This window comes from Cajanus cajan, chromosome 1 (genome assembly GCF_000230855.2).
Source record: "Cajanus cajan strain Asha chromosome 1, NIPB_CcT2T_4, whole genome shotgun sequence".
Classification (NCBI taxonomy): domain Eukaryota; kingdom Viridiplantae; phylum Streptophyta; class Magnoliopsida; order Fabales; family Fabaceae; genus Cajanus; species Cajanus cajan.
In genome coordinates this window covers 3,289,858-3,309,316 of record NC_138517.1, presented here as the reverse complement: position 1 = coordinate 3,309,316, position 19,459 = coordinate 3,289,858, and the positions used below count along the sequence as shown (strand labels likewise).

Sequence of the window (19,459 nt, the reverse complement as noted above, 5' to 3'; positions counted from 1 at the left end):
GGTTGTTTATCTGTTGAGTTATTACACGTATTGAAGAAAATGTGAAAGGAAATTTTACTAAAAAGCCAAACTATCATTAGGCTATTTTAACAAAAATCAAACACATAATATAAAAAAGACTGTTATCTGATTCAACCAAAAGACGTATTTTGTTGTCTTATCATCCCCTTACCTGCTAAGGAGAACCGTCCAACAGGAAAACAAAAAGAAAAAAACTATCAAATTATATATTTTAAAAAATCCACGTGCAAATTTGATATACCTTTCTCCACCGTAGAGTTTTTTTTTTTTTTTTTTTTTTTTTTAACTCAATACTAAAAGAGTTTATGACCATTTATGTATCATGGTTAACCAACTTGATACATGAAGATGTGACATTATTTTTATCTTAGTTTGATGTAAAAATATAATAATATAAATGCCATCCAAATACACTCGAAAAATGGTCTAATCTCATAAGCCCATTATCTTAGTGACATTATTTTTATCTTAGTTTGATGTAAAAATATAACAATATAAATGCCATCCAAATAGACTCGAAAAATGGTCTAATCTCATAAGCTCATTATCTTATTGCAACAGATTTTATGAGAATTCACACCATTTCCATGGTGATTCTCAACCACCCTATGTTCAGAGCAGGAATAGATGGGAATATTTTCAAATGATTCATGTTTAATTACTAATTAGTCCTTGCGCACGTGAAAGTGGGAATTAGTCGCTAAAAATTTTCATGAGGGGAACATTTATTCCTTGTGATTATAATGCTTTTTCTTTTACCTTTACTTTGGCATTTTCTTTTTGATTTGATTTTCCAAGCATTAACAGTAGCCAAAACCAAATAAAGTACGGCTCGGAACAATGTCTTTTCAAAGTGAACATAATAAGAAGGAAAAGATTGAAGAGGTGAGAGGACTCACAATTTGTCTGAAGAAAATATGAAACAAATTTAGTGTCATGACAAAATTGAAAACCTTCATGTAGTTACTCTAATCAGCGGCAAAAATCCTAAGAGCTTTTGTGACAATTGAGAATAATGCCTCAACAATTAAATACAAATGCTTCCACTCATTTTGTTTACCTATATACTCTAATAATTGTGGCCACTAGTTTCACTATTTAATAACTACAAAATTTTAGTAGCATTCCCAATTTAGAGTTTCATCGATCCAAGATAACTCATCAAAAGCACTGTCTACAGGGGAAAGGATGTTGCCTTCCTCATGTTTCACATTCCACATAGAACCATCTTTGATGTCATTGTCCAAGAAATTATAAAAGTCATTACCAAGCAGCATTGCCCCTTTCTCCACCTCATCCAAATAGAGATCATGACCAACCAATGATGGCACAACTGGCTCCTCTAGCAAATATTGAATTGAATCATCTTCACTATAATCTGGTTCCACATTATTGCCTCTTCCTTCACCACTTGCTTCCACGTTGACCTTTTCTTTGACTGAACCATCATTAACATCTAGTGGAGCTTTTGTAGTGCTAACATCAAGCACTGATGATGGAGATGGATGAAACAACACTTCTTTGGCACTTTCAGAAGAAGCCAATGCACCCCTTTTGCTCAAAGCCAACAAAGAACTTTCAAACTCATTTTTCTTTCTCTCATAAGCCATAGCAGCCTCTTCTTCAGAGTCAAAAGTACCAAGCCACATTCTGACCCCACGGATAGGATCTCTAATTTCTGCCACATATTTTCCCCATTTCCTGCGTTGAACACCTTTGTACATGCTTGATGATTTCCTGCTCCTCCTACTTGCAAAAGGACCAGAACTTACATTGTTCTTTTCACTATTGACATCTTCTTGAGAAGAATTCTCTACATGTAATTTGCTTGGCATGCATGGAAACAAAATTTCCTTGACAACCCTCTTAGAATTTAACTGATAGCCGTTGCTCAGTAACTTAGTATCTTCTTCACTTGAATAATCTGTAGCATCAGGGTCAGTGTACACAACTCTAATTTTCCTCAGTGTGCTCATGTTTTCTTCTTTGGCTGGAACTTTCTCTTTTCCTCTCTTACATTCCTTCCATTCCTTGTTTCTTAGTTTGCCAGGGAAAAGACCTCAAGTATCCTCATTCTTTTTGGACAATCCTATTTGAATCGAGTAGAACTACTGTAAGTCTCAAAACCCGACATTCCAAACAAAAACCAAAGAAAATCTATAAAAAATAAATAAATAAATAAAAAGCAAGGAAAAGATCAAGATTTTTGAGTATCATGAGAAACCTATAATCACAAAACAATTATCTCCCTTGTTTGTGTCAAGAGCCCCAAAGCATTCAAACAAAATATAAGTCTTGCATTAAGGGGTAAAAATGAGCATTTCTTAAGTAAAAATTGATAAAAATGAAAAACCCGAGTCAAACACTGAATTACACATATCAAGGTGAACCCACATACCATTTTGATCTCAAGCGACCAGAGTTGCATGCAAAAGCCAAAGGCTCAAAGGAGTGCATGAAAGGAAGCACAACACATAGAAGACTGTTTCAGTCTTTCAGAGCTCCACAATAATCAAATTCATGCTGTTTTCTGCATAAAGCCTTTAAAGTGTGGAGGGGAAATGAGGGATGTAGAAACAAGTGTTCTAATAAGTTAATAAATGAGGAGTGCCTAAAAGTCTCATGTAACCAAAAAGTAACGTGTTAACGGCTCTATATTATATTATTATTTGAGACTCATGAATTTTGTTTCTTATGGATACAACTGGGAAACCAAATAAGGCACTCAGTGATGACATTATGGAAAGTAACTGATGTTGAACATGACTGGACGATGATGCTGAAACTTGTTTCTGTTTCTCTGAGTATATTCCCTCCCCATAACACTCTCTGTCATGAATTGTGTCCCTTTATAGGTTCCTCACTCTTTAGCTTTTCAAAATTCACCTGAACTCACATCTTTTCAAATGATTGAAACATTTTTTCTCGTATAAACAAATGATGTAAAACTAGTTATCATTAGAAATAGAATACCAAAAATTTCCTTTTAACAGATAATGATACTAAATATTTATCGAATTTGTGTATAACTAATATTTATTAAGAAATTTGATTAAATAGTGAGATTTTTTTTCTTAATCATACTTTATATATATATATATATATATATAAGATTTAAACCTAAAACTTTGTTTATGGAAATAAGTCTAATCTTATTCCTACCAACAACTTTGACTATAAAATACCAAAATTTATTTAAATATAAATATATGCATTTATCCGTTATTCCTTTCTTACATCAAATGTTAAATAATAAGAAAAAGGAAAACTAATATCACATGACCCTTGGTGGACTCCACTAGCTTACTTATCCCCGTGCAGTCAAAATCTGAGTCTCTTGGGGCAGAGCAATTTTACTCAATTCACGCGGGACAACTCAGCTTCAATTCAATTTCAAGGAAAATTCCTTTTTTGTTCTTTCTTATTTTTGGGTTTCACTCTTTTCTCTGCAAATACAACTGTGCTCTTGACAACCCAGCTTTTAGATTTGGCAACCAAAGGTTTCATTAGCAAAAATGTAACTTAAACAAGTTAATGAAATATGAGTTGTTTTAATTCATTGATTATATGAGTTTAATTTTTATACAAAGTTGGTGTAAGCATTCAATAAGAGTTGACTTTTTCTTATAGAACACAAATATCTTTCACTTAATTTTCAAAGCAGATAAAACTATTATAAATAATATAATTTTTCTTTCAAATATTTAACCCATTTATATATCAAGACTCGAAATGCATACCATTCTAATTAGGACCTTGACTCTTAAATAGAATTCAAAATATTCTTTTGGTTGGCTATAAAATTAATCCCCAATCCAAGTTTATTCTTGTTTAAAGTTTTTCAACTCTCTTCAAAGATGTGCCAAAATTAAACTCATGTCCTGTCTTACATCAATATTATTTTTTGATAGTAACCCAAATGTTGATGTGATTTGACTATAAGATAACATTCATATTAAATGTCCTATGAAGATAGGAAATATTAATAATGCATTTTCGAACACATTATATATTTATGTATAATATAATTTTATAACTATATGTTAATTTGAATTAATATAATAAAATATTAAATAATTTTAAATTAAAAAAACTTATATACTTACTTTATTTATTAAAAAAATTGATTTAACGGTTGAATTATTAAAATTTAATTTAAAAAATAAGTTATTTAATAAAAAAAATTATACTAAAAGTTATCTCATATATTTATATTATAAATAAAAGATTAATTATAATTTCAAAAATTTTACTTTTTTTTGACTTTATGGTTGAAAACAATCCATTTTAGACTTTATATCGACTATTTTTGTTTATTTTTAATATTTGTCTTCTATTTCTATAAAAAAAATTAAGAGGTAAAGTTTACGTAATTTTAATGAGTTAAAAAACAAAGATGGTATCTATTTATTAAAATTGAATAATTTTAATTATAAGAAGTAGAAGGTAAAATTGAGGAAGAAGCTACATGAAAGTCATTGAGGTATTTTGAAAAGAAATGAAGGAAAAATAATTAGATTATGGCATGAAACGAAGCATTTAGATTTGAAGAAGACACTTTCTTCTGTTTGGTTAGGTTTCGCAGAATTCCCTTCAACCTCTTTCTTCGATACAATAATTGCAATTGCGAAATCCAAATTCATTGAATTCTATGATAAGTTGATTCCTTCGCTTCTTCTCATCTCCATTGATCCACAGCAGTTGCGAGATGGGAAAAGCGAGGGACAGAACCGAGGATTTCAAAGACGCCGTGCGCCACACCGCACGCTCTTTCGGCTACGACGAGGTTCCTCTTCTTCCAATTCAAATCCTTGTTTTTCTATCTTTTTAATTATTTCTCAAAATGTCACGTTTCGGATCATCTAATTAGGGTTTCTGTCTTTTGCAGGCTAAATTGGCGTCCATTTTGGCATCCTTCATTATTCATAAACCGCCACAAAGATCCCCATTTTCCAAAGCTGCATTGAAGACGGTAGGTTTAGGTTTAGCTTTCGTGTTGTTGTTCATTTTAGTGAGCACTAAGCAGTGATTATGTTTGTACTGTGTGTTGAGCAGTGCTGATTTTATTTAGTGTTGTGACCTTTTTTTGTCTTTGTTTGTAGCTGGAGAGTATTGGAGAGCTGGATCAGTTTTTGTTGAAGCATAGGAAGGACTACACGGATCTTCATCGCACCACTGAGAAGGAGAGAGATAGCATCGAGCATGAAGTGAGTTGGGACACTAGTTTCGGAATCATTCTGGTGTCATAATTGATAATTGGAAAATACTTGTTGATTTTGCTGTTATATCAGATTGGTTCATGGCGAAAGTTTGGTGTTTCGCGTTTCACTTGATTTTATGCTTGCTGTTGGCTAAAGTTGATGCTTTACAGCTTTCTCACTACGTAGGCAGCCTTGCTGTTTGGTCTGTGAAGTTTTTTGTCTTTATGGATGTTGTCTAGTGAGAGAAATTAGCAAGAAATTGATCAAGGAACAAGTGATTGAGAGAAGAGATTAACAGACTAAGATATGCAGAGGGGGGAGGGAGGGGGGTGGAGGGGGGGGGGGGGAGATGGAAGGACAAGGAGAGAACTCCTTTTTGAGGCTGAAACCAAGGCTTAGTTTTCTCAGATAATCCCCCCTATCACTTCAACAGTCTATCTGCTTGCCAGCTCAGACTAACTAACTTCCCTAACAGCTGTGTAACAGTTTCTCTACTTTGATCCTTCACACATTCAAGTTGCGGAACTTCTCTTTATTATGCTGAGGGCTAACATGTTTTATGCCTTTGCTTTCTCTACTTTGATCCTTCACACATTCAAGTTCCGGAACTTCTCTTTATTATGCTGAGGGCTAACATGTTATTAGATTACGGTCCTTCTTAGGCTGGTATTAATTTTATGTCTTTGCTTTCTCTACTTTAATCCTTCACACATTCAAGTTCCAGAACTTCTCTTTATTATGCTAAGGGCTAACATGTTATTAGATTACGGTCCTTGTTAGGCTGGTATTAATTGTATGCCTTTGCTGCTAGCACTATCATCATTAAATCACATTGGTTCCCTCACTTGATTTTCATCTGGAGCGGTTCCCACAAATCAGTCAAAAGTTGAATTTTCATAGGCTGTTTGGTTTTGTATTGGTTGTTGTTCACGCCAATGTCATTCCAAAGTCACAACTCACAACAATGTATAAATAGAACTTATTTTAAGCCTGGCAAGCAATTTCTTTTACCTACCAATATATCATTGCTATTAGTCCTCTCCTATGTCTTTTCAGCTCAAGGACAATTGTTATCCCTAAATTTATAGCATCCTTGAAAAGTTGTATAGTGTTTTGTTTATGACTTACTATTTTGTAATTAATTTGATGCAGGTTAGTACTTTTATTAAAACTTGCCAGGAACAAATTGATATTCTTAAGAATAGCATAAATCAAGATGAGGAAACTTCAAAAGGTTGGCTTGGCATTTCAAACACTAAATCTAATGCAGACACCATTGCCCACAAACATGGGGTGGTAAGGACTTCTTGTGCTTGTTGATTTTTATCACTTATTAGTTACCTATGTGGGTCATGATCATTTTTTAACACCTTAAAAAGATATTTTAGCTAGTTGTCCATGTTGACCATGAAATCATGAATCACATTTTATGCAGAGTAGTGTTACTCTCACTTTTTATCTACAAGACACAGGATAAGAACAGGACAATCATGATCTCTATTGCAATGTTTGATAATGCTATTCTATTGAACTCCTGATTCCTGAATACAAATACATTCATGAATTGAGATGGCATGGCTATATTGTTTTTGTATCCTAATGTTTATTTGGCCACAATTTTAGGTTCTAATTTTAAGCGAGAGACTCCATTCAGTTACAGCACAGTTTGATCAGCTCAGAGCTGTACGCTTCCAGGATGCTATTAATAAAGCAATACCACGACGAAAACTTAATCGTGTAACCAGGAAAGATTCTGCAGAAACCTCTAATTCAGGAGACACAGAGCTCAGAGAACCAGAGGAGTTACAAGCTGAGCCTCTAAGACTCCAACAACAACACTTAGATGATGAAACGCGTGCCCTTCAGGTGATAAAACTGATTTCCTTATTTGTGTAGGACTTGTTCTGTCATTTGTTTAATTGAATGCTTTTAGATTCTCATAACTAACCCTTTGCCATTCTTTTCATGTAGGTGGAATTGACTAGTCTTCTCGATACAGTTCAAGAAACTGAAACTAAGATGGTGGAAATGTCTGCACTAAATCATCTCATGTCTACACATGTTTTGCATCAAGCGCAGCAGATTGAGCACCTGTATGAGCAGGTTAGATACCATATCATATTTTTCATGCTTGTTCTCCTTTATCCTTTTTTTTTGTGTTGTGTGTGTGAACATTTAAAAGGCTGGCATCTATCATGTCTATGTTGCCTATCCCCCACCTTCCAAATGTTGAGTAATGCTAAGTGGTGTGAAAGCTGGAATTAGAGTAGGACAGGGGAAGAAAATAGATCACATATAAAATCAAAACAGTGATACTTGATTCATCTTGAATTCAAGGATTAAATATGCATCATACTGGCATTTAGCAATCTTAATAATATGCAAATCCACTCGATAGCCCAGTAATGCAAAATGACTAAACCCTGAAATAAACTTAAGATATAATAGTTTTCACAGGTTTCAACATTGTAGTGCGGTAAGTACTGTGCAATTTGTTTAATCTGCACAAAAATAGTTGCATTTCGAATTCTCAAGAAATATAATAGTGCTTTTGCTGCCTTTTACAGGCTGTGGAAGCTACTAAGAATGTTGAGCTTGGTAACAGAGAACTCTCTCAAGCCATTCAGCGGAATAGCAGCAGCAGGACATTTCTTTTACTGTTTCTGTTTGTGCTTACTTTCTCGATCCTCTTTCTTGATTGGTATAGTTAAACGCTTTTTGTTTTCTGCTATCAGTGTATCTTCTTACAGGCACTCTCTGCCCCGTCTAATTTTTCCCACCAGAAAGGCATCTTTTTTCTAGATGCGATTTGTTTATGAATTTTAGTAATCAATTTATGAAGGGAATGACACAAGAGACCTGCCTACTGTTTGGTAGGAGGGGAGGGAAATCAAAATTTTAGTACGGTACAAAATGAGGTGTGCAAGGGCCAAGGAGGACTGGATCATCTTGCAATTTACTTGGTTGTTTTGGAAGGTTACCTGTTATACTAGCTATAGGTTAAAAGACCTAAGCATTCATTCATTAAAATATATTGACAGATATAATGGTTTAGAATTATTTGTGTATGGGGGACCATTATTTGAATGTGTACCGTATACGCAAGCATTGTCGAATATCATCTTTTTCTACTATTTTTTAGAGTTTTTTAAAATTTTCAATTTTTAAGCATTTATTTGAATGCAAACATAGCCCATTTATTTTTAAATAGAACATCATCCTGAAAATATTTTATATATTGTACATGTATTTAAAAATATAACACTTAAATATGATTTAAAAATAATAAGATAATATTTAGTTACAAGAATTTCAATAATTTATAAATGTCGCTATAGAATTGATGTTAATTGAAAATTTTAATATTAATTAAAGGAAATAAAAAATCTGTAATGAACAATTTAATCAAAAGAAAAATAAAAATTTAATTTAATACAAAAACTCAATATGGATCATAAAATAACCAACCAAGACAAATAAAAAAGAGTTCAAGATACTCAATTGCACTTTAAAAGGAAAATCGAATTTGTCTTAAAATTTAGACAGATTTCAGGACAAACCATCCCCTCAGACTTTGTTCTCAAAAGCCTATGATTTTCATTTGTTCAAATGATAAACAGGATGTTACCATCACAACAAATAAAATTCAGATAACTAGACTAGATGATTGTGCATATAAAGACGAAAATAGTATTATCATTCCTTTACGAGGAAACAAAGATGTAAAATATAAAATGGGGGGACCTTGAATGCTCACGATTGGACCGAAAACTAAAACGACAAGAAGGTTATGTCCATAAAGTCAGCAACTACAAAAATGTAATTTTCTTTATTTCATTTTCACTTGATATTTCCACGGTGTACAAATTCTCCACCCCATTTTCCAGCATTAACAAGGTTCATTTTCTACTACACAAATGATCGTGAACATATCTTTACCTGATGTCATCACAGGCCACCACCACCAACCTGAAAATTGACCACCAAAATGTCATTAAATACATGTTCCTTTAAAACAGAAAAAACCATTACAAGTATTGCTACAAAAGCCTTGGATGTTACAATAATATTAATAACAATAAGCAAGTTTCCTTTGCGTTATACGGGTAATATTAACTTTAAATAAAAATGAATTGAAAAGAACAATAAATGTTTTTATTATTAACAATAAAAATTCTATTATATTAAATATGGATAAATTAAAGAGATGAAGACATTTAAAATTTAATGCAAAATAATTAAAATCAGAACACACTCATTAATATGGTATTTTAAAAACCAAATCCAAATTTAAAATGATTAAGATTATAATAATTTAAGAATTCAGTTATCTGAAAGGGAATGGTATCTTAAATATGATACAATGTATCAAGATTTAAAATTTAAATAAAATTAAGAAATGATACTTGAAAGGAAAATAAATATAAAAAAATAAAAAATAAAAATAAAAAACTAAAATGCTTAATTCAAGAAAGTCATGGAACTTAATAAGGATGAGAGTAACTCTTAGACACACTATTCAAGAATGAGAATTCAAACTTTGCCAAAAACAAAAAGAATGAGAATTCAGATTTATAAGACTGGATAATAATAATAATAATTTATTTGACTGTCAAAATTCATGAATAATATGGTTCATATAAAGAACTGCATATAAAAAAAGAATGAATTGCTTACTTACAGTTATAGGACAAAATTTGGGGTAGCTGAACTCAACTCCCTGTAGTAGGTCTTCTTTTCACCACCAAATCATCAGCTGAGTAGTAATCAGCTATGAGCCGGTACACATATGACGGGTTATGCCCTCCTCTGAGAACCAGTAGTTTCCAAACAAACAAATACAGAAAATGAAACCAATTACTATTGGTACATGCATCTTCTAAGTCAGTGATAAAGGAAAGATAGTTTTCCAAATCAATTTCGGTTCAACTTACGTGTCTGTAATAAAGAGACTAACAAGTTTTGGTGGCACGTAATCAAATGTTGGATTGACAACATGAAGAGAACCAGTGCCACTAGCAGAATCCATGCAATCTGAGAATTCTCCAAAGTCAAGTAGCTCAGATGGGGATCTCAGCTCATTCAGTAGGACTTCTGGATTGTGTGGATACAAAGGGCACAACTGTAAACAAAATATAGCAACTTTCAACAAAAGCCAAACAGTTGGTAACTGAGTAGATGGAGATCACAAACTAATTTTAGATGGCATCAAAATTTGCTTAAAAGCAATTAATGGAAAGCCTAGAGGTACTGTGTATTATTGATAATATTATCACAGTCTGGACACATCTTAACTGAGTCAATGCCTAAGAAACACCTATTTCATTATCATATAAAATGAAGGAAAATTCAGGATTTCAAATCTCTACAAATCCCACCATTAGGTCAAGAGTACCAATTTGAAGAGTTTGAGATATCTAGACTTTAAACTTACATTACATTTACTAGATGGATATAATGTGCAGCCAACAGGAGTATTATTCAGCAGCTTGTAAAAATCCATTGACACTCGGTACCCTTCAATTTATGATAATACAATTTTTTTTTTTATTTTGAAGAGCAAAAAACAGAATTTTTATTCAATCATACTTGGTAAAGTACAAGATGTACCCATACAATGATAATACAATTTTTAAAACAGAAAATGAATTTGGATTCCTCCAGAACTATAAGAAATGAATAAATTATCATCTATATGGCTATATATTAGAAATTCCAGGCTTCACTGTCACCTCTTCATAATAAAATTTCTAGTAACATTATTTTAAACTAGTGGCCAAAACTTTTACAAGCTTTTTTGTTTAAATTTATATTTCAAAGACTTCGTATTTATACACATTCCCAATTCATTAAAAGTTAAAACCGTTTATCTCTTCCTCATCACCCTTTTAATACATAATAAGTTGTCTAAATAGCCAAAACAAGGACTAAACATATAACGGAACATATTGGGTTGACAGTTCATAGCTGGTTTACATATTTCTATGTTTATCCTCCATATCCAGTTTAAAGAAGAAGAAGAAGGAAGAAGGTGCAAAAGTTAAAACTAATGTTATATATCCATATAAATTTGACTTGAATACATATCATGCTTCTTATGCCTAATATTTGGTTTGAACTATCAAATATTGTTTGGTTATTCATTTTGACAATTCAGTAAAACATAAAAACACCATATTGATTAAGTATTTATTTTGATTCTGATATTCCAATTTACAAATATACAAACTGTAATGTGTTATCCAATCAATAATTAATTCTAAAGTCCATATGTGCAAAAGACAATTCATATTCTTTGTCTCGATGAATTTGGCAATAAACTATCATCCTATTTCCAAATTTATCAGAACAAGAAAGAAATTATGGGGAATCTATCTAAATTCATAAGCATTCTTGTTTCTTAGAACGTGACAGATGTGAGACACAGAGATATTAAAGTTAACAACTCACCTTGTGACTCCCAGCAAGTACAACAAATGGAACAGCATGCCTTTGAGCTGCAAGTGCAACCATATTTAACCCAACCGGGGCAATAACTCCACCATTAGCCATTACAGCATGAGCTCCAACAATAACCTACTTAATGGTAAGTTTATATCAATTCAAATTCAGCATAAGAGTCTTGATTGATTCCAAAAACTATGCCAGGATTTTCACATACCATGTTCACTCGGGAAATCATGGCAAAAACAGCTGAGTCAGTAATTATTGTGGTCTGTAAGCCTCTGGCAGCCAATTCTTTTGCAAGGAGATGTCCCTGATATCTGATCGAACGCACAGTAATCATTAAATGGACTTATGAGGAAAAGTTCATCGCTAATAAATCACACCATCATTCCATGTAAATGTTAGATAGCCACTACTTCCAACCTTGGGGCACCTTCAGCAACAAAGACCTTAAATGATCTCTGTTTTTCCTTTGCTGCATAAAGAAATTCCAACACTGTGTTTGAGCTGCCTAGCGTTAATATTACCTCACTGAAAATCATACAAACAGAACTGTAAGATAATAAGAAAAAGAATAAAAGATTTTCTTCTATCTAAAACAGATAATAAAGAAAAAATAATCACAATATCAAGACAATAAAAAAATCAACAGAAGAACATTTGCCTTGGTTATTTAAGATACTAGAGATACAAGAAAAAAAATAACAAGAAAAATGTATGGACCCTAATGTCAGTCACGTAGTTAAACAATCTTCTGCAACACAACCTCAAATTTGAGAACATCAACAGGAAAATCAACTCATGTTCCCAATATACAAAAACAAAGCCACGTCATAGTTACTTTAAAAAATAAATTGAAGACTCCATTGTTTGATGTTTTAAATTAAATGTCATTCATAAAATATATGCATGATACTCTAAAGAAATGTTATGTATTTCAAAATTGGTCTTTGACTAATAATATAAGTCAACACTCAACAGAAGCCAACCCAGTAATACAATTGCCATATGTTCATAAAATAATGTTACAGGTAAGACAGTCTCCAAGCGAAGCTTCAATAAAACTGGCTTGATAAACTCAACACCATATAAGTAGTTACATAAAAAATTAGATGGATTCTTCCAATTGTGTTGGTATTCTATTTCAGTCCAATATTTTTGCCATTATAAAAATAATGTAGAAAGCACTCAAAGAATATATTGGCACTTAACATGTGCATTGCTTCCTATACAGTTGTTATAAATATCAAAAACAGTTTTAGTTTGTGATTACATATTAGACCATCTAGAAATATATATATATATATATATATATATATATAATGTACTGTTCACAATTAAGACCTGGTAAAACAATACTCACTCAGAAAACAAAATGCTTTCAATACCCATTTGTAGGCCAAAATAAATTGTCTGTAAATATGTAAAAAATTCCATGCAAGCTTTTCAGTCACAGAACAATCTGCTTTTGAGAAGCATCTATAACATGTGTTCAAACAAGCACATTGAAGTAGCTAGAGCTAAACAGTATATCCTATAGTAGTTTCATGGGAAACAAACTTGTGATGAATGTGCTCAACTGCCTGCTCAGCTATTTGTTCATAGCAAGTAGATATGTCTTGAATAAGTTCATTGACTGCTTCAAGGACATCGTGCTTCAATTTCCGACTTTTTGAACCTTTTTCAACAGCTGTAACAAAGGAAAACAAAACTCAAACACAGAAAGACATGCAATTGACCACCAAAACAACAACACATATTTCATCATCAAATGCAACACACGAAGGAAACAATATTATAAATTATTCACAGGGATCAACAAATAAACATCCAGTAATGTCAATGAAGCATCCTAGTATCTCTGAAAATATGAGAAAAAATAATATTTGTTGCATCGACGAAAGTTATCTAACCTAAACTACAAAAATCTTTGGTCATACATGAATTTTTGCATGCAAAAGGATGAAATAAAAAAAGAATAACTTCACTATTGCATTTAAAAGAAAATTTCAGCGTACTCAGAAAACAAAAGCCTTTTTTCATTAAGAAGCAAAAAGAATATATCATGCAAAATATTATAAAAGCTCTAAAACTCTCAATAACCTTGTCATACTCACATCTACTTCTCCCATCAGATTCCCCACCGGAGGAAGATGTATGGGGAGCAGCAGCTGATTCAGAGGTATCCTCTAGAAGAGTTTGCAATGACGGTGGACGCAATGTGCTTCGAGCAGCTGCTGCAACAACAGCAGCAGATAAAACAGAATTTTCACCTCGCTCCACATCATCTTCATCATCACTTGCAGCTGAAACCCCCAAACCAGCCATAGCAGCTGTCGCAAGGGAAAGATCCTCTTCCCTTATAATGTGCAAAACACGTCTCACGATATTTCCCACAGCCAGCTCTGCAACCACATACATGACATGTCACTATAGGCAAACAACAAATCAATCTCCATAATCCCCAAATCAAAATAAACTTATGCATAATTGCATATGACTGTAACAAACCCTTCAACAAAATCAGCACTGCTAACCTAGGCAACCAGACAGCAATTAAACCCAAAAATATACATTTCAACTGTTATAAATCATTGAACACAACACAAACAAAATGCATAGTTATAGTTACACTAAACAAAAAACAAAGCTTAATCTTAACATACCAACTGGATTAGCAGCAATAAGTTGCTCCCCCACAGCTCTTACTGCATTAATCAAAGCTGTGGTCTGGTTTGTGTGTGGCACTCTCTGCTGTGAAATCACAGACCGGAGCAGCTCTGCTGTTTGCTTTGCTGTGGCCTGAGAACCTTCAATTTTACTAGCATCGCTCAGCAAAAGAAATAAATAAATAAGAAATCACCAAAAATAAATTAATAAGAAATCAAACACACACATAGTTAAGAGAGAAAATAACAAACTCAGTTCCCATTTCCTAATCCTAAACCTCGAAAAGCACATGATGGTTCCTCATACACCATTCATTGAACTCAAACAGTGTCAGAGGAGAAAAAAATTACCGCTTTTTGAGCTGATTCAAAAATTCATTGACAAGGGTTTGAACATCCGGCATTTTGGCCGAACTCAACCTGAAAATAACAATGATAATAACTAAGAAAAACAGAAAAGGATTTTACTTTATGAAAATACAAACAAAAGGGTAACCTAAAGTAGTGTTACAATGTCAAAGCTCTTTAATTGGACTTCTTGTAATCAACAATGTTTGCGAGAGAGAAATAATTGAGAATAGAAGAGTAGGGTTCTGGAGTGAATTTTGATTTACAACTGTATCCGCTGAAAGCGAATTCTCTGCACTCCAGAATTCAATGAACTCACGTAGTCATTTAATTGTAACCGTTGGATATAGATCAGAGTCTGCTACGTGATAAAAAGAGATCCGTCAGATCTTAATCTGACGGCAGTGTTTATACCTGCTTGAATTCATAAATGTACCGAATTATCTGTTTCCTGGAATCGGATAGATCAAGTTAGGATCGTGATACCCATTACCAATATCATGTGTGTTTGGGCTTAGGCCCTTTTTATTCAACAAAAAAGAATACCATGTGAAATAATTGATTTTTTTTTTTATTTCGTGTGTGTTTGGAGTATTTCAGATTTTTAATAAATTTAAAATTTTAAGAATTTTGATTTTTAATTCATAAATAGTGTTTGGATGGAAAATTTTAAGAAAATAATTCATTATTTTTAATTTACCATTAAAATCTCTAAAAAAAAAGCACCACAAACTACAATATAAATATTATTTGTATAATAAAGAATTTCTATTAAGTCGGTCATTACAAAAATAAAATAATATTTTTAATTGTAGTTATATGTTAAGGCTAAAAAATGAACCTCATTTTTTATTAAAAAGATAATTGTGAAATTATTTGTAATAACAACTTTGGATATAATATTTTGTTTTGATAAAATGGAAATGGTTTATCCAATATTATTATGATGTTGATAGTTTGTGGAATCAAATTGTAAATACTTTTTTACATATAAATCAAAATATAAACACACTTACACATACATGCACGCACACGCAAAGTAATTCAGAAAAGTAAATTATATGACCTAATGGTGTGTTTGGATGAGGAATTTTACAAATTTAAGGAATTTTAAATTCTTGGTATTTGAATTACTTTGATTTCAATTTCTATCATTCTTAAAATATTTTGTTTAGATAAGTCAATTCAAAGTTCTTAAATTTTAAATTATTATGTTAAATATGATAATTTGATTCTACCATGGTAAAATTGATTTTAAAAATATATTTATATGTTGAGAATTTTAAATTAAATTTTATAAAAATAAATATTAGCTAATTTTTAAATATTTAATTATTTTGAAAAATAATATTAGATAATATTTAATAATTTTAAAAATAATTTTGAATATTTAATAATTAAAAACATGAAGAGATAAGAGATAAGGTAAAATATATAAATGAAATAAGAAAAAAAAAATATGAGGAATTTCAAATTCTTACTTTTTTGGGAGAATTTGAAATTCTACTATTTCAAAGAATTTCACAAATACTTGAATTTCAAATTCTTTGTAAATTCTCCATCCAAACAAGGTATTTCACCTTAAAGAATTTGAAATCCTTCAAATAAATGAATTACTCCATTTAAATTTCTCATCCAAACGCATTATAAGGGTGTCAGTCAGGCAAAATTATACAACTCCAAAAGTAGTCATCAACTACATCGCCAATTAATACATGGTCCATCAACAACTCTACTATCTCTCTCCATCTAACCTTATATTTCTCCCATGAAAAATCATAATCATCACAGTCCATACCACATTGAAAACACATAAGGGTAAGCTAGATTTCAAAAATATAATAGTATAGGAAAGAATATCTATATTATTATTCATCATGTAAACCAACCAAAAACACACCTTGAAACATTCATGTTTTCATGTGCTAGTTCAAGTCGTACGTTAAGAGTCTTGTATAGAGTGAGTGGGTTCAACTTTAGGAGGAGTTTATGTGGGATTTCTCAAGTGGAGACTTATAACTTTTTATTTTTAGAAAAACTTTTCATTCGGAAGTTTTTCTCCATTGTCTAAAGATAAGTTTTTCTTAAGGAAACAAGAGTTTTCTCCTCCTAGAAGCCTCCCTCCCCTCCTTCTAATAATTGATCCATCTTGCGAAAAGATGTGATGCGGAGTTCATAACGTCTTTTCCTTACCCTCATTGATTCATTTCTTCAAAAGGTAAGGAAAGTTTGTAGCTTAAATGATTGCATGTTTCTTATTGTTGTTTTGGATGTGATTTCTAATGGGTAAGTTCAACTAGTTGTTGAATATTGTGTAAATATGTATGAGAGGATGGATGTTGGGCTTTTAGGATTTTTGGTGTTCTTAATATGTTGTTGATTTTCCCATTGGTGGCTTGAATTGTCATTTTTAAGATGATTTTTGAAGTCGTGAAGTCAAGGTTTCCAGGGAAGGTGAACCAAACCCTAAAGTTGTTGATATCTCATTGTTAGGGGTATGCATGTTGCATTTGAACTAGTTTGCATGTTGAATATGTTATTTCGAATCATTTTTATGGTTTAGATTTGAGATAAAAGCTTGTAAGTGAGTTTGGGATGGATTAGAAAGGCGTGGAAACTCCAAAATCGCAAAAAATATAAATGGTCTTTATCATGAAATGACCGAGTGGATTTAGAGATGAGAATCAAGGGTGTCTCTAGAAGAAATTTGCTGAGGAATTTTTAAACAATTGAGCATATTGATATTTTTCGAATTAGTCTTTGTTGTCTTTATAAAAGTTATATCCCTAGATGTCAACCTTTCAATAGCCTTAGAATAACCTAAAAAAGAGGTATAGAACTCTAGTTATGACCTTTTTAGTAAGTAAAGGTCAAGTTGTCAGTATTAGACAAAATGTTACGATTTTTGTGATTTTCAGTATAGTAGATGGTGGAGTTAAAACGTGAAGTCTTCATAAGAGTTGTAGATAACCTTTTTAGCCTTCATATGAGATAAAAATGAATTTGATTGTGTGGAAGTAACACTTGCAGGATTTGATGATCCCAATACAAAGACGTATCTTTAAAGATTCACAAGATTGTGCATGAAGCAAAGTTGATTCAAGTTCAAGATTAGATAAGTCTTAATCAATTTAGTTTCCTTATTAAAAGAATCTCTAAGATTTTGCAAGATGTATTGGCCTTTAAATATTTTTTAAAGGAAACGATTTAATATACTTTTGATAAGAAGTAAAAGTATTATTTAAGTTTTTACAAGGTAACAAATTTTCAAAATAATACTTCAAGAAATGTATGAAAGATTAAATTTATTAAAACCCTGGAATACACATTTTTGGTCTGGTAATCGATTACCAGATGTTGTATAATTCAAATTAGAAAGCATCAACGATATTATTAAAATTTGAATTTTTAACTGTTGTAATCGATTACCAACCCATTATAATCGATTACCAACATATCTTTTCAAAATAACATTTAAAGTTACAACTCTTCATGAAAAGACTAGAAAGCTTTGAATTTTTCCTCATATATATATTCCTCTAAACTTATGAGAAAAATAACTAATTTTTCAATTGTGAGAAACCTTTTTGAAAAACTACATGGCCAAACACTTGCAAAAATCTTTAAAAGTTCTTATAGGATCTTCAATTTGTTTCATCTACTCTTCTAGAGAGTTTATCCTGTGAAAAAACTTTAATTCATTTGTTGTAATCAAGAGAGTGTTTCTCTTGAGTGTGACTGGAACTCAACACAAAGGAAAGGGATTCCAAGGTGTTTGACTGTTCATCTAATGTAAAAAAATTTACAAAGATAGTGGAAATCTCAAGTGGGTGACTTGAGGACTAGACGTAGGCAAGGGTTGGTCAAATCAATATAAAATTAAGTTTGCAAGTTCTCTTTCTTATCCTTTTACTTGTTTACTTGTTGATTGTTAAGTCAATATGTAACGCCCAATTTATATAATATTAAATATATATTCCTTATATGTTATTATCACAATTATATCATTAATAATATTTTTCATAAAGACAAAGAAAATTTTGTGAACTTATTTACATATAGTTAGTACATATTTACATTACATATTATTTTAAAAATATTTACAATAATGTACTATTTTACACATTATTCATTTCTTTCACTTCTATTACAATAGTTACACTGATGGTGGAAATAAATTTACAATTGGACTAGTATGGTTGGCGAATAAAGAAATTAATATAATAGGTCCATCAATAATAGTGGGTTTTTTTTTTGTCGAAAAAAAGATGAAGATAATCATATGCCTTGAAATGTAACTGAGTTGGAAACAACATCCTCATCCTAATTCCCTTTGGGGAAGACAGCAATAATAACAACTGTAAAAGGACCTGGAATCGTAGGTAGATCCATTTATTTTGTAATAATTTAATTTTAAAAAACAAAGAAAAAAGAGGAGTGAGAACAAATATCCAATAAATACAAATAATTCAATAGAATGTACAGAATTATTTATAATTAATATTAAACATATATATATATATATATATTAAATTTTCATGTTATAATAAAATTTGAATTATTTTAGTAGTGACCAATCAGGATAAATGAGCATAATCATAATATCAACCAACAAAAAGATATTTCACCTTAAATTTTTACTCATTTAAATCTCCAAGGTCAAACCTTCGACTACAAATTAATTCAAATTTTATTCTCTATGGCCATAAAATAATATTTATCTTTATGCTGTATGAACAAATAACAATATATAATGGGCTTAGGATATTTTAA

At 31.4% G+C, this 19,459-nt stretch overlaps 3 protein-coding genes across 4 annotated transcripts; 1 reads left to right on the top strand and 2 right to left on the bottom strand.

Annotated features, from left to right (window-relative positions):
• Positions 1 to 117: 117 nt before the first annotated feature.
• LOC109795657 (ethylene-responsive transcription factor ERF117) lies at positions 118 to 4,286 on the bottom strand. Its single transcript, XM_020355142.3, has 2 exons — positions 2,420 to 4,286; positions 118 to 2,110 (listed from the first exon to the last, which is right to left on the bottom strand). Exon 2 carries the CDS (start codon positions 1,995 to 1,997, stop codon positions 1,137 to 1,139), a length of 861 nt encoding a protein of 286 aa, XP_020210731.1. The 5' UTR covers positions 1,998 to 2,110; positions 2,420 to 4,286; the 3' UTR covers positions 118 to 1,136.
• Positions 4,287 to 4,498: 212 nt separating this feature from the next.
• SYP81 (syntaxin of plants 81) lies at positions 4,499 to 8,356 on the top strand. Its single transcript, XM_020355309.3, has 7 exons — positions 4,499 to 4,807; positions 4,910 to 4,993; positions 5,124 to 5,228; positions 6,375 to 6,518; positions 6,846 to 7,088; positions 7,194 to 7,325; positions 7,790 to 8,356. Exons 1-7 carry the CDS (start codon positions 4,730 to 4,732, stop codon positions 7,931 to 7,933), a joined length of 930 nt encoding a protein of 309 aa, XP_020210898.1. The 5' UTR covers positions 4,499 to 4,729; the 3' UTR covers positions 7,934 to 8,356.
• Positions 8,357 to 8,729: 373 nt separating this feature from the next.
• Positions 8,730 to 15,001, bottom strand: LOC109796912 (uncharacterized). Of its 2 annotated transcripts, none has more exons than XM_020356765.3 (11): positions 14,850 to 15,001; positions 14,690 to 14,758; positions 14,336 to 14,490; positions 13,787 to 14,074; positions 13,230 to 13,359; positions 12,093 to 12,200; positions 11,884 to 11,986; positions 11,673 to 11,798; positions 10,157 to 10,344; positions 9,904 to 10,031; positions 8,730 to 9,191 (listed from the first exon to the last, which is right to left on the bottom strand). In XM_020356765.3, the coding sequence occupies exons 2-10, from the start codon at positions 14,740 to 14,742 to the stop codon at positions 9,935 to 9,937; spliced, it is 1,248 nt and encodes a 415-aa protein (XP_020212354.1). In that variant the 5' UTR covers positions 14,743 to 14,758; positions 14,850 to 15,001; the 3' UTR covers positions 8,730 to 9,191; positions 9,904 to 9,934. The 2 variants fall into 2 exon arrangements, with proteins under 2 accessions (XP_020212354.1, XP_020212355.1); XM_020356766.3 differs by having other exon boundaries at positions 14,835 to 14,976.
• Positions 15,002 to 19,459: the final 4,458 nt, after the last annotated feature.

Coding starts and splice junctions, on each gene's coding strand:
- LOC109795657 (XM_020355142.3), bottom strand. CDS start 1,997: ATGAGCACACTGAGGAAAATTAGAGTTGTGTACACTGACCCTGATGCT.
- LOC109796912 (XM_020356765.3), bottom strand. CDS start 14,742: ATGCCGGATGTTCAAACCCTTGTCAATGAATTTTTGAATCAGCTCAAA. Junction 14,491..14,689: donor TTGAATCAGCTCAAAAAGCG/GTAATTTTTTTC, acceptor GAGCGATGCTAG/TAAAATTGAAGGTTCTCAGG. Junction 12,201..13,229: donor GTTGAGCACATTCATCACAA/GTTTGTTTCCCA, acceptor TATGATTTTCAG/TGAGGTAATATTAACGCTAG.
- SYP81 (XM_020355309.3), top strand. CDS start 4,730: ATGGGAAAAGCGAGGGACAGAACCGAGGATTTCAAAGACGCCGTGCGC. Junction 7,089..7,193: donor ATGAAACGCGTGCCCTTCAG/GTGATAAAACTG, acceptor CTTTTCATGTAG/GTGGAATTGACTAGTCTTCT. Junction 7,326..7,789: donor TTGAGCACCTGTATGAGCAG/GTTAGATACCAT, acceptor TGCCTTTTACAG/GCTGTGGAAGCTACTAAGAA.